General features: G+C 61.1%; 3 protein-coding genes across 3 annotated transcripts in view; all 3 read right to left on the bottom strand.

The window, feature by feature from the left end:
- The window catches only part of RNF123 (ring finger protein 123), a 49,382-nt gene extending 47,751 nt beyond the window's left edge, over positions 1-1,631 (bottom strand). Inside the window, exons 1-2 of the mRNA XM_059823243.1 lie at positions 1,342-1,631; positions 181-265 (exon numbers count right to left, since the gene is read on the bottom strand). Of these exons, the coding sequence (XP_059679226.1) occupies positions 181-265; positions 1,342-1,423 (167 nt within the window). The 5' untranslated portion in view covers positions 1,424-1,631. The remainder of the gene's footprint in view (positions 1-180; positions 266-1,341) is intronic.
- LOC132317936 (PHD finger protein 7-like) lies at positions 1,470-6,736 on the bottom strand. The gene is given in 10 exon segments (XM_059823459.1): positions 1,470-1,536; positions 4,194-4,458; positions 4,643-4,761; positions 4,914-5,027; positions 5,244-5,379; positions 5,382-5,599; positions 5,681-5,805; positions 6,086-6,187; positions 6,277-6,368; positions 6,706-6,736. Coding segments are annotated over 10 exon segments (1,269 nt in total).
- Positions 6,737-7,981: 1,245 nt separating this feature from the next.
- LOC132317935 (PHD finger protein 7-like) lies at positions 7,982-12,932 on the bottom strand. Its single transcript, XM_059823458.1, has 11 exons — positions 12,902-12,932; positions 12,473-12,564; positions 12,282-12,383; positions 11,877-12,001; positions 11,633-11,795; positions 11,440-11,546; positions 11,110-11,223; positions 10,839-10,957; positions 10,616-10,673; positions 9,801-10,186; positions 7,982-8,040 (listed from the first exon to the last, which is right to left on the bottom strand). The coding sequence occupies exons 1-11, from the start codon at positions 12,930-12,932 to the stop codon at positions 7,982-7,984; spliced, it is 1,356 nt and encodes a 451-aa protein (XP_059679441.1).
- Between the last annotated feature and the right edge of the window lie 811 nt (positions 12,933-13,743).

Below are 13,743 nucleotides of genomic sequence, written 5' to 3'. Positions count from 1 at the left end.
ATTTGAAAAAGCCATTAAAAGACAAGACCTAAGAGCCATTTCTATAACACGGTGCTGCTGTGCTTTTGACAAAGATCACTGTGTGGCACTAAAAGATCTCTCCTTTCACCGCAGTGCTGTGTATCTGGGGACTGATACAGCATCGCTTGCCATCCTAGTGAATGAGAAGAAGTCTGATACCTGTAAGCAGCTGCAGGCTGGTTCCCATCAGCATTGGTAAAGATGCGATGCAGATAATCATTCAGCAGCCTGCTGTTCACGATCCCTTGTGAAAAACAGAAAGGAAATAAGCTTAGGGAGTCAGGAGGTAAACTCAAACATTAATTTCACGTACAAGCAAGAAACTGGTAACTATGGGAAAATTATGTTCAAGTTTGCAGATCAACACAGTGGAAAATGCAGCTTCAAGAAGTCATTCATTGTCTTACTGTCTTCACTAGCAACCCTAGAGTCCAGCATTATGGGGTGCATCTCCGCAACAAGGGCTCTTTCCAATTTGAGCTGCTCTGCGATAGCAAAATGGAGGCTATAAATTGGTCCCCCCAGGTGGAACTACCTCCTCAGGAATGGTGCTGTACTACTTCCAGATAAAGTAACTTCCAAAGCTGGAGGTGGGAATCCAATTTCATTTCCAAAAAAAGAAAAATAAAAATCTTATCACTATTGCAATTCCTGATGTCCTATTCATACCTGGGACATTTTAAGTACCTACATCTCCTAACTGCACTAGAAGATGCTGAGACAGAAAGGCTTGTAGATGCAGTTCATCTTGTCTAACCCACAGCCCTCTTTAATGATGTATGCCTCACTCTAGCTTTCATTGTGCAAAACAATCCCTAGTGCGACTGGGATCCCTAGATCCCAAGTGATGCGGCATGCTTTATTTCTGGGTGCAACAGTGCCCTCAAATGCCAGATTTGTGGTCTCATAAGCACAATTGTGCTGGATCGGTGAGTCCAAGAGAAAACAGACTGCCTAGCAGGTACCAAAATTTCCCAGAAAAGGATTAATCTGAGAACTTGACAAGCTGTTCATCCTGGAAGGGGAAGTCCCTGAACCAGATGGGACAAAGGCAGGCAACACAACATTCTCCAGCCTCACGAGGCAGGGCTGTGTGCCAAAGAAAGGACACTGTGACAGGAGCTTCTGGAGTCCTTAGTGCTACAGGAACGTCCCTCCAAAAATCTCATCTCAGTTCACGGATTTACTCAGTTTCAGACCCACCACACCTCACATCAGCAAGGTAACCGCAGCTGGAAGGCAGCTGATCTCAAGTGAGGCAAGGGGCGCTCACCCAATCCACGGCGGTCCTGCTTTTACACAGCACATACAGGCCCATACCTGTGACCTTGGACTTCTCTGGCTCGGTGCTCAGCCTGTAGTTCTTCCTCGAGAAAGCAGTCCCAGCACCTCTCGACGTCATTCTTCACAGGCACCACTTCCAGAGCGGACATAAGACGGACAGATGCCTAGAACAAAACTTGCTGGGGAGGATGGCTGCCTTTAGACTTCTCCCTTTCTTGGACGTTGATGTACCTGGATTGAACAACAGGGATAAGCCAAAAAATAGCCAGAGTCCTTGCACTAACGACATCATACAAGACCCCAAAGCCAACTAACTGCCAACCCTGCTCTCAGTCCCACCTGTCCAACAGGTCAAAATCTTCCCAAGGCAGACAAGGCATTAAGCCACACTCCAGACAACCACACAGACCCCGCTCCAACCAAAGGCACAGGCAGAACCAAGTCAGAAACACAGGCAACCCTTGCACTTAGTTTGCGCCAGAAGCACTGAGCCAACACAGGGCCGCAGCTACCACCGCTGCCAAACACTGCCGAAACTGGCAACCGCATTGTACTTCTACTTGTGTCCTGACGAGACACTTCTGTGTTTCTCTCCCACACTGTATTCTTTAAGAGAGGAAAATGCACCTGGTTAATCTTCTGTTTAGCAGGTTATTAGATTATTCCACTATCCAAAACAGAGAAAGAGAGAGAAGGAATGAGACAAATGCAGATGAACTGGACTACAAAAGAATATAATTGACTACAGAGCAAAAGACCCAGCTGTCGGTTTTATAGGGACAAAAGCAGATGCAGGCAGAAGTACGCAAAAGTGTTTACAGGTGAAAACCTACCAGGGGACTAAAGATTCATGACCCTTCCTGGTATCACTAGAATGCAAAGGATGCTATCAGAGCTGATCTGACATGTGCCAGGACAAAAATAATAAATTCAAGTTGCTAGTTCCATCCAGCTTCAAAATGTTAAGTTACAACTCTCTCCTCTTTCTGACTGCCCCGATAGCTGACCATCACCGCAAGTCTCTCTCGTTCACTAGACAGACGTCTGACAAACCGCTTTGTGACACGCAGAGCATCAAGAAGATGCAACAGGAGCAAAGGCTGCGGAAATTAAATGCTTGCCGGCAATCTCATACAGAGCAGAAAGTAAGGTGAACCTAAGAAAAGTTAGTGAACTTGCCAAGCGACGCAAGTGCCACGGCAGCTCCACTGGCAGAAGATCACTTGAGCTTCAGCTAGATTCGGGACAGGATTTCCTAAAGCCCCTTTCCTCAGGGTCACCCCAACATCCAGCAGTGCAGCAGCACTGCCCAGCATCCCTCCTGCAGCACTGCCAAGTGAAACCGCAGGAACAAAGCAAAAACCAGCCTGCATCAACGGCCCGGAACGATCTGCATCAGAGACTCAAAACAAGGAATAAACCAACTAAACTATAAACAGAAACACGTACGAGATGCACTGCTGGCACCGCTGCAAGGCCAGGGGTTTATTTTGGTTGGAGCAGATGCTGCTTTCAACTGGTCAGAGAAAGGGCAGAGCAGGGGGGGACACATCCGCCACTTCGCCGCTCCCGCTGCGACTCACCAAACTGGCCCCAGCAAAGACACCCAGCTCTGAGCCTGGCCAGGGGTTCGACTCCCTTCTCTGGGCCGCGGCAAGCGGCTTCCAGCAGAAGGACACAATAAACAACACAGGAGAAGCCAGATCTTAAATTGAGCCGGCTGGAGGCTGGCGAGGAGGCCCAGAGGCCGGGCCAGCGAACACAGCTTTGTCCGGCAGCTGCCGACCAAGGCCTCCCGCTCTCCCCGGGGCAGAGGCCCCCACGCCGCCTGGAAAACTGCTCCCCGATAATCACAAGCGCCGGTCTCTGTGGCACCCCCAACCTGGCAGCCCCCCCAAACCAGAAATACCGGGCAGCGTGGCGCAAATCCAGGAACCGTCCCTAAACCAGGCACATCTCACAGCCGGCAGCACCCCCAAAGCCGCCTGCGTGCCGCAAGCCCAGAGACAGGCACCCCCGAAAACGGGCAGCACTCCCCGCAGCCACAGACACCCCCCAAAACCTGCCGGCACCCTCCATGCCCACAAACACCCGCAAACGCGGGGGCGCCCGTACAGCCGCTCACACCCCCCAAGCCCACGCCACGAGCGGAAGCACCCCCTCATCGCGCGCCTCCCCCAAAACCGGACGCCAGTCCCCGAGACCGGCCGCACCGCTGAGACTCGCCTCCCCGGCCCCCAGCCCCGCGGCGGCACAGGCAGCCCCGTGGCCGAGTCGAGAGGGGCCCCGCACCGCCGGGGGGGGAGGCACGGGGGGGGGGCCGGGGCGGCCCAGGCTCGGCGGCCGCCGCACTCACCACCAGCCCCGCCGCACCGCCGCCACCACCGCCGCGCTACGGCGAGCCGCGAGGGCCATGCCGGGCGGGCGGGCGCGGCCCGCGTTGCCTGGAGACGGGCGGCGGCGCAGGGCGAGATGCGCCGAGGGAACCGCTACGCGCTCAGGCCGGGCCGGGCCAGGCTGCCCTCCCGGGGAGAGGGGCGGAGAGCCCCGGTCCCGGGGGTGGGTGTGAACTTCCCGCGGGGAAACTGAGCAGGCTGCGGGGCCAGCGAGGCCCGAAGCACGCGGCCATGGCGCTGGGCAGCCGGCCAAGGCCAGCCCGCAAGGAGGGAGGTCTAGGGAAGGTGCTGCCAAGCCCCGGGGAGAGGACAACCCTCCGGGCCCTGCCCCTAACGCTGCCCCTCGGGAAAGGGAGAGGAGGAGGAAGCCGACAAATGAGCGTGGAATCTCCCAGTGCAGAGGTTAACGGCCAACTTTATTGTGCCGGTGGAGGGGGAGGAGGGCCAGCACTCGGAGACGGCGCACGGCTGTATGGATTTTGGGCCCGACACCGCAAGCGGGAGCGGTCTCGCGTCCGCACAGGCCCAGGGAGGCTGGAGCGGAGGCTGTCCTGAAGTGGCAGGGAGCCCGATGACACCTGGCTGGCACTGCTGGGGCTGCTGGTCTCTGGTGCTGGAGATCCGAGAGATTGCACCAATGCCGCCTGGCTGCTGGTGCTGGGGCTGCTGGTCTCGGGTGCCGGAGAGTCGTGGGAAGGCCCCGATCCTGACTGGCTGGCAGTGCTGGGGCTGGTGAGCTCCGAGGCAGTACTGGAGTCTGTAAGGGGAAGCGGGAAGGTCAAGGGCACGGCCCCCCAGGCCCAGGGCAGGATAGGCCAGTGCGGTGCGCCCGGCTGTCCAGGAGCAAAGAGGCTCTTCCAAGCCCACCCTGGGCACCCACCACCAGGCCTTGCCTGGCCCCTGGCCCCAGCCCAGGGGCACGCGGGTGCTTTGCCTCTTACCGGTGCCCAGGCCAGCACAGCTGTTGCACTCCCAGCTGGCCGTGCTGTTCCCCGAGTAGGCGCAGCGTCTGTGGGTGCCCTCGGCAGCACAGGAGCAGCACAGGAGCAGTTGCCAGGGCCTGGGGAAGGAAACGGGTTCATGGCTGTGAGGACAGAGTGGCCGCAGCTCAGGACTGTCCGGCAGAGCTCTTGTTCTTAGTCCTTCCGCTTCGAGCCCCTGGCGAGACAGAGATCCCGTGCAGAGCTCCGGGGTGCAGCTTTGGCACCTTACCCCTCTTCTTCTGCCTGCTCCCTGCCTCCTGGACAAAGGCACTCGCTGGCATCGCAGCGGCCGTGCCTCTCATATAGTGCTGCGTATGCACGGCTGTTCTCCCATGATGGCAGCCTGATGAAGAAAGGAAACTTGATGAGCCCCTGCTGCCCCGGCATCAGGCAGATGCAGGGCGTCCCTGCTCTTCCCCCCTGCCCTGTTTCCAACTCCTCCATGAAGCTGACACCCAGACTCACGGGACAGCGCAGGGCCAGGACTGCAGGGGCAGCCCCTGGCACGGCACAGCGCTTGCACCCTCGTGTCCTGTGAGCCAGGCAGGACGACACCAACCTGAAGGGGATTCGGATCCCCATGGTGAGCATTTCCAGGACAAACTCTTCCTTATCTCTACAGAGCGGGCACTGGAAGCAAGAAATGCCAGCGCGTGCAGCCTGTCCCTGCAGGAGAAACATAAGGAGCACGAGTGAGGCCCTGGTGCTGCTGAGCGCCTGCCGTGGCCCAGGGCCAAAGGAAGGGCTCCTACCTGGATGCAGCCCCTGTGGAACCAGGCGTGTTTGCACGCTGGGCACACCATGGTGCCGTAGGACTTTCTGTCCCCCACAGGGTCCAGGCAGATGAGGCAGGTGGTGTTCTCCTCCGGAGCCGCCTCCACTGCCTGCTCTGGGCGGTGCTCCCAGCAGAAGGACCTGGGGGAAGAGGAAAGGGATGGGCGAGGTGAGAACTGCTGGGTCCTTCCCCGGTGGTGGCGAGGAGGGGAGAGGAGGTACCTGTACTGAGGAAAGAACTGGGTGACGCATCCACCCTCCACGGCACAGGGGAGATGGAAGCTGCGGTCGCAGTCTGTCTTGTGGCAGGTGATGGCGGCCCAGTTCTCGCCACAGACGAAGCAGTCCTGGAAAGGGCAGAGCAGCCCCCATCAGCGGCAGCCTCAGGGCCTCCACCGCCAGCCCCACACCTCCGGGCAGGGCGCAGGATGCGGCCGCTGCTGGGACACAGCCCGCAGACGTGCCTGGCGGCCGAGGCACCTGTGCTGGGGCCTCTGTGGAGCTGCTGGGAGCAAGACTTTTGTCCCAGAGCTGGTTGGAAGGGCTGGGATTTCTTTCTCGGGGCCTGGGCTAAGCTGCCGCAACCCTCTCCTGGCACAAATCTCCCTGTTCCTGTCGGGTCCTCACCTCCCACATTGCCCACTGGATGGTGCGTTGAATATCCTCAGGGAGAAATCCCATGAGTCCTAATTCCTGGAGCCGTTGCTGATAAAGCTCATTGGCGAAAAACTGCAGAAGAGGAAAGACGAGGAGCTGATGAGGCGAGTGTGGCAGGGACTGTCTGTGGAAAAGCTGGAGGGACCCCTGGAAAAACTCACAAGGCAGTACTCATGGGCACAGAGCCCTTCCTTCTCCAGTTTGCGCCCACAGATGTTCGGGTCAGCCTCTGCCCGGCGACACAGCATGCACGCTGGAGGGGAGAGAGCAAATGGCAGCGGGAATGAGCACCTCTGCGGGGCCGGGGGCAGCGTCCCTGCGGGATTGCCCCCGAGGGCCTGCTCTGTCCCTGCCTAGCTGGCTGATGGGCAGGTCCGGAGGCCTTGGAGAGGAAGGGGGCATTGCAGGCCCGGGTGTCCCAGCAGGCGCCCACTGCCCAGCCTGGGCCGGGCTTGCTGAGGCAAGGAGGGGCCCTGGCCCGGGGCGGTTGGGGAGCTCCTGCCTCCCTCGCCCTGCCACCGCTCTCGGCCCCACGCTGACCGCCCCGACAACCCCTCTGCCAGGCTGCGGGAGGGGTACGTTGCTCTCACCCTGCTCCGTCGAGGCGGGGGCCCTCTCCATCCTTGCGGACATGGCACACATCAACAGTGAGCGTTTGGAGAGTCTCTGTCCCAGCAGCGCCGGGGTGTCTCCTCCAGATGCTCCTCTGCTGACTCTGAGGGAGAAGCGAGGCGCGGGTGAGCTTGCAGCACAGGCCCAGAGCCCCGAGACGTGGGGCCCCCCTCCTCCCTCGGCAGCCCCGCGCAAGCCCCGTCCCTCCCCTCACCTCACCAGGTCGCACTGGCGCACGGTCTGAGCCCAGCGCTCCTTTTTGTGGGCTTGGCCCCGCGGGTCACAGTGCCCGCTGTGACATCAGCACCGCTGGCCTGCCTGCGCCCCAAATACGGGCAGGGACGGGCTCGGCCACCTGCCACCCGCTCCGAGACGGCCGCCGCCTCACAGGGGTGGCTGCGAAGTGCCCAGGCGGGGGCCCGAGCCCTCGGCACCCGCGTAACCGGGGCGGCTGCTCCTGCAGTACTGCCTCTGGTTCTGGGCTCCCCGGCAGAGGGGCCAGAAGCCACCGTTGAGCCGTGCCCACGCTCACACGTCCCATCCGCTCAGACGCGGTGAGTGGCCGGGGCACAGCACAGGGCCTCGGGACGGCACCTAAGTGTCGCAGGTGGCCCAACGTCTTTCCCCTGAGCTCCTCAGCGCTTTGGTGATGTGCTGCCTCCAGAACAAAAAGCAGCGGGTCCGCAAGCTGGGGAGTCACGGCGGAAATGGCCTTTTTCCATGGCAATAAACTGCCTTTCAGAAGCACTGTGCGCCTTTCCTGGGTGGGGTAGGAAACTGCAAGCAGCTGTGGGGCAGCTGTGGAGGCGGTGGGTGGGAGCGTTGATCTGTTTGAGGGTAGAATGGCTCTACAGAGGGATCTGGACAGGCTGGATCGCTGGGCCGAGGGTTTGCAAGCGTTTCAGCAACAGGCTGCCCAGGGAAGTGGTTGAGTCACCTTCCCTGGAGGTATTTAAAAGACATGCAGACGGGGCGCTTAGGGACATGGTTTGGTGGTGGACTTGGCAGGGTTAGGTTAACGGTTGGACTCGATGCTTTTAAGGGTCTTTTCCAACCTGAATGACCCTATGATTCTAATTGCCATTCAATTATTGCTTAATCGCCATTTGATTACCATTTGATTGTCATTCCATCATCGATTACTTACCATTTGATCACCGCTTGATCATTAATAAAAGCCTTCTAGTTAACCCCACAACGAGGACTGCTCTGAATAATTCACCTGCGACACCAGGACAAAAGCCAGACAGTGTCTCAGGCGCCACCGGAGTAGGAAAAGAGGAATGCGAAATCCAGCATTGGAGAATCCAGGTCTGAAACGCAATTCAGGACTGAGAGAAACCTGAAAGCCCCAGAAGCCCTTCCACAATACTAGCTGGCCGACACTGCTGAGAGTGCCTAGAGGCTGCCCAGGCTGCCTCCTTCAGCTCCTGCTTTCAGAGTGTCCTCAGCCATCCTCTTCTACCAGCCACCTTGCAAGCCAAACTCTGCTGCTCAGGGTTTCCTTCTCAGCAGGCTTTCTGAGGTTTCGCTCGGCCTTCCTTTCGACGCCAGGGCGTTCCAGAGCTCCGTTAGCGAGGTGCCCACAGAGGTGGCCGGTGCCAGGCAACAAGCACCTCCGTTCAGAGCGAGGCCGTGCATGACCACAGCTCTTGGGCCAGCTCCATTCGAGCTCCGGTGCTCGGGAGTGCCTGGGAGCTCACGTCGCACTCCCCCTGAAGAGCCCTGCCTGTTCTGGCCGTGTCTAGACCTCACGTCTTCCCAATCACAGCAGTCAAGAACAGAAGGACAAAGTGCTGCCACCGAGTTCTCTTTGGGACCCTCGAGACCTCCTTTCCTTCCTCATTGCCTCTTTGCTGGCAGAAAAGCCCATCAGGTCTCCCAGGTTCCCCTGCCTTCCTCAGAGAGGACAGCTGCTGCCTCATGTAACGAATCCCCTTTCATGCTGCATTAAGGCCTGTCAGGAAGGCACACACCTTAAGACCACCTGTAGTTTGCCTGACGAGCAGAGGGTTGTTCAAATCTGCACGGCCACCCCACGGGATTTCCTTCGCGCTTTGCTCACCGGGATTCTATGCTTCAGCCTTCTAGCTCTCCGCCAACGCCACAGAGCCCTTCAGCAGTCACTCTGCAAGCGAATCTTTTCTCCTTCCTGCACTGGAAAGGTACTTGCTGGTCTCCAACAGGAGGGAAATCCTTTCGGATGACTGACATTTCCCAGGCCCCCCATTACCCTTCTGTAGAGCGCATGGGATGTTCTTGCTCTCAAGGGCGTACGAGGGGACTCAAGGCCTCAGTAGCAGGTACCGCTCTGACCCTCCTGAACCCTGTGGAGGAAATTCCTTACCAGGTGTTTGCAATGTCTGTGAAAAAAGGATTTCTTGGCTTATACTGCCAGAAGGAAGCCTTCAGCTGGTCCAGCAGCAATCCTGTTGGGGAACAGGACCCGGCCCTGGGGAACGGGCGATGCCCTTTGGCTCCTGTAGAAACACAACCTGCAGAGATCTTCATGTCGCCAATACAGACGTGACACTGAAGGGAACTTTTAAAGAAAAGCAGCTTTGCCACTTTGCCACAATTCTCACTAACCTAGGCAAGGAGGCTAGGAAATGGGGTGTAGCCTTGTCCAGAACGCAACGGAGTTGAAGCGTGTCAAAAGTCGCTGGGGCCGGGGCGTGTGATTTTGGGGGGGTGAGCCGCGAGGGCCATGCCGGGTGGGCGGGCGCGGCCCACATTGCCGGGAGCCAGGCGGCCAGCCCCGGTCCCGGGGGTGGGTGTGAACTTCCCGCGGGGAAACTGAGCAGGCTGCGGGGCCAGCGAGGCCCGAAGCACGCGGCCATGGCGCTGGGCAGCCGGCCAAGGCCAGCCCGCAAGGAGGGAGGTCTAGGGAAGGTGCTGCCAAGCCCCGGGGAGAGGACAACCCTCCGGGCCCTGCCCCTAACGCTGCCCCTCGGGAAAGGGAGAGGAGGAGGAAGCCGACAAATGAGCGTGGAATCTCCCAGTGCAGAGGTTAACGGCCAACTTTATTGTGCCGGTGGAGGGGGAGGAGGGCCAGCACTCGGGGACGGCGCACGGCTGTATGGATTTTGGGCCCGACGCCGCAAGCGGGAGCAGTCTCGTGTCCGCACGGGCCCAGGGAGGCTGGAGCAGCTGCCGCTCTCGAGCGCTGGGAAGGCAGAGGAGGACCCCGATGGCAGCTGGCTGGCGGTGCTGGGGCTGCCGATGTCGGGTGCCGGGGAGCCGTGGGACGTCCCCAGCGCAGCCTGGCGGGGGCTCCTGCTCTCAGCGCTTGGTGCTGGGGCGCGTCTGCTCTCAGGGCGTCTTCTGGGCCGGCTGTAGGGAGTTTGGGCCCGACGTCGCAAGCGGGAGCGGTCTCGCACCCGCTTGGGCCCAGGTGGGCTGGAACGGCTGCTGCCCTCAAGCACTGGGGAGCCATGGGACGGCCCTGATGCTGCATGGCTCCCAGTGCTGGGGCTGCTGGCCTCCGGTGCTGGGGAGCCACAGGAAGACCCCGATGCTTCGTGGCTGCCGGTGCTGGGGCTGCTGGTCTCCGGTACCAGCGAGCTGTGGGACAGCCCCAGCACCGCCTGGCTGGGAGTGCTGCTCTCAGCACTCGGTGCTGGCGCACGGCTCCTGCCACCATGTCTGCTGGGCCGGCTGTATGGTGTTTGGGCCCGACGTTGCAAGCGGGAGCGCTCTCGCACCCGCTCGGGCCCAGGGGGGCTGGAGCGGAGGCTGTCCTGAAGTGGCAGGGAGCCCGATGGCGCCTGACTGGCACTGCTGGGGCTGCTGGTCTCTGGTGCTAGAGATCCGAGAGATTGCACCAATGCCGCCTGGCTGCTGGTGCTGGGGCTGCTGGTCTCGGGTGCCGGAGAGCCGTGGGAAAGCCCCGATCCTGACTGGCTGGCAGTGCTGGGGCCAGCAAGCTCCAAGGCGGCACTGGAGTCTGTAAGGGGAAGCGGGAAGGTCAAGGGCACGGACCCCAGGCCCAGGGCAGGATAGGCCCTCTGGGAGCAGAGAGGCTCTTCCAAGCCCACCCTGGGCACCCACCACCAGACCTTGCCTGGCCCCTGGCCCCAGCCCAGGGGCACGCGGGTGCTTTGCCTCTTACCGGTGCCCAGGCCAGCACAGCTGTTGCACTCCCAGCTGGCCGTGCTGTTCCCCGAGTAGGCGCAGCGTCTGTGGGTGCCCTCGGCAGCACAGGAGCAGCACAGGAGCAGTTGCCAGGGCCTGGGGAAGCAAACGGGTTCATGGCTGTGAGGACAGAGTGGCCGCAGCTCAGGACTGTCCGGCAGAGCTCTTGTTCTTAGTCCTTCCGCTTCGAGCCCCTGGCGAGACAGAGATCCCGTGCAGAGCTCCGGGGTGCAGCTTTGGCACCTTACCCCTCTTCTTCTGCCTGCTCCCTGCCTCCTGGACAAAGGCACTCGCTGGCATCGCAGCGGCCGTGCCTCTCATATAGTGCTGCGTATGCACGGCTGTTCTCCCATGATGGCAGCCTGATGAAGAAAGGAAACTTGATGAGCCCCTGCTGCCCCGGCATCAGGCAGATGCAGGGCGTCCCTGCTCTTCCCCCCTGCCCTGTTTCCAACTCCTCCATGAAGCTGACACCCAGACTCACGGGACAGCGCAGGGCCAGGACTGCAGGGGCAGCCCCTGGCACGGCACAGCGCTTGCACCCTCGTGTCCTGTGAGCCAGGCAGGACGACACCAACCTGAAGGGGATTCGGATCCCCATGGTGAGCATTTCCAGGACAAACTCTTCCTTATCTCTACAGAGCGGGCACTGGAAGCAAGAAATGCCAGCGCGTGCAGCCTGTCCCTGCAGGAGAAACATAAGGAGCACGAGTGAGGCCCTGGTGCTGCTGAGCGCCTGCCGTGGCCCAGGGCCAAAGGAAGGGCTCCTACCTGGATGCAGCCCCTGTGGAACCAGGCGTGTTTGCACGCTGGGCACACCATGGTGCCGTAGGACTTTCTGTCCCCCACAGGGTCCAGGCAGATGAGGCAGGTGGTGTTCTCGTCCGGAGCCGCCTCCACTGCCTGCTCTGGGCGGTGCTCCCAGCAGAAGGACCTGGGGGAAGAGGAAAGGGATGGGCGAGGTGAGAACTGCTGGGTCCTTCCCCGGTGGTGGCGAGGAGGGGAGAGGAGGTACCTGTACTGAGGAAAGAACTGGGTGACGCATCCACCCTCCACGGCACAGGGGAGATGGAAGCTGCGCTTGCAGCCCGTCTCGTGGCAGGTGATGGCGGCCCCTTTCTCGCCACAGACGAAGCAGGCCTGGAAAGGGTACAGCAGCCCCCATCAGCGGCAGCCTCAGGGCCTCCACCGCCAGCCCCACACCTCCGGGCAGGGCACAGGATGCGGCCGCTGCTGGGACACAGCCCGCAGACGTGCCTGGTGGCCGAGGCACCTGTGCTGCGGCCTCTGTGGAGCTGCTGGGAGCAAGACTTTTGTCCCAGAGCTGGTCGGAAGGGCTGGGATTTCTTTCTCGGGGCCTGGGCTAAGCTGCCGCAACCCTCTCCTGGCACAAATCTCCCTGTTCTTGTTGGGTCCTCACCTTCCGCGCTGCCTGCTTCATTGCACGTCTAATATCCTCAGGGAGAAATCCCGTGAGTCCTACTTTCCCGACCCGTTGCTGAAAATGCTTGCTGGCGAAAAACTGCAGAAGAGGAAAGACGAGGAGCCGATGAGGCGAGTGTGGCAGGGACTGCCTGTGGGAGAGCTGGAGGGAGCCCCGGAGAAACTCACCAAGCAATACTCATGGGCCCAGAGCCCTTCCTTCTCCAGTTTGCGCCCACAGATGTTCGGGTCAGCCTCTGCCCGGCGACACAGCATGCACGCTGGAGGGGAGAGAGCAAATGGCAGCGGGAATGAGCACCTCTGCGGGGCCGGGGGCAGCGTCCCTGCGGGATTGCCCCCGAGGGCCTGCTCTGTCCCTGCCTAGCTGGCTGATGGGCAGGGCCGGAGGCCTTGGAGAGGAAGGGGGCATTGCAGGCCCGGGTGTCCCAGCAGGCGCCCACTGCCCAGCCTGGGCCGGGCTTGCTGAGGCAAGGAGGGGCCCTGCCCCGGGGCGGTTGGGGAGCTCCTGCCTCCCTCGCCCTGCCACCGCTCTCGGCCCCACGCTGACCGCCCCGACAACCCCTCTGCCAGGCTGCGGGAGGGGTACGTTGCTCTCACCCTGCTCCGTCGAGGCGGGGGCCCTCTCCATCCTTGCGGACATGGCACACATCAACAGTGAGCGTTTGGAGAGTCTCTGTCCCAGCAGCGCCGGGGTGTCTCCTCCAGATGCTCCTCTGCTGACTCTGAGGGAGAAGCGAGGCGTGGGTGAGCTTGCAGCACAGGCCCAGAGCCCCGAGACGTGGGGCCCCCCTCCTCCCTCGGCAGCCCCGCGCAAGCCCCGTCCCTCCCCTCACCTCACCAGGTCGCACTGGCGCACGGCCTGAGCCCAGCGCTCCTTTTTGTGGGCTTGGCCCCGCGGGTCACAGTGCCCGCTGTGACATCAGCACCGCTGGCCTGCCTGCGCCCCAAATACGGGCAGGGACGGGCTCGGCCACCTGCCACCCGCTCCGAGATGGCCGCCGCCTCACAGGGGTGGCTGTGAAGTGCCCAGGCGGGGGCCCGAGCCCTCGGCACCTGCGTAACCGGGGCGGCTGCTCCTGCAGTACTGCCTCTGGTTCTGGGCTCCCCGGCAGAGGGGCCAGAAGCCACCGTTGAGCCGTGCCCACGCTCACACGTCCCATCCGCTCAGACGCGGTGAGTGGCCGGGGCACAGCACAGGGCCTCGGGACGGCACCTAAGTGTCGCAGGTGGCCCAACGTCTTTCCCCTGAGCTCCTCAGCGCTTTGGTGATGTGCTGCCTCCAGAACAAAAAGCAGCGGGTCCGCAAGCTGGGGAGTCACGGCGGAAATGGCCTTTTTCCATGGCAATAAACTGCCTTTCAGAGTCAGTGTGCGCCTTTCCTGGGTGGGGTAGGAAACTGCAAGCGGCTGTGGGGCAGCTGTGGAGGCGGTGGGTGGGAG

This window comes from Gavia stellata, chromosome 12 (genome assembly GCF_030936135.1).
Source record: "Gavia stellata isolate bGavSte3 chromosome 12, bGavSte3.hap2, whole genome shotgun sequence".
NCBI lineage: Eukaryota > Metazoa > Chordata > Aves > Gaviiformes > Gaviidae > Gavia > Gavia stellata.
The sequence above is the reverse complement of the archived record's forward strand: the minus strand, read 5'-3'. Positions and strand labels throughout refer to the sequence as shown.

What these genes read in the sequence shown, in the direction of transcription:
- LOC132317935 (XM_059823458.1), bottom strand. Translation starts at nt 12,932, where the DNA reads ATGGAGAGGGCCCCCGCCTCGACGGAGCAGG. An exon ending in TGAAGCAGGCAGCGCGGAAG is followed by an intron (nt 12,002 to 12,281) that starts GTGAGGACCCAA and finishes TACCCTTTCCAG; the next exon opens with GCCTGCTTCGTCTGTGGCGA. An exon ending in CAGTTCTTTCCTCAGTACAG is followed by an intron (nt 11,796 to 11,876) that starts GTACCTCCTCTC and finishes CTCTTCCCCCAG; the next exon opens with GTCCTTCTGCTGGGAGCACC.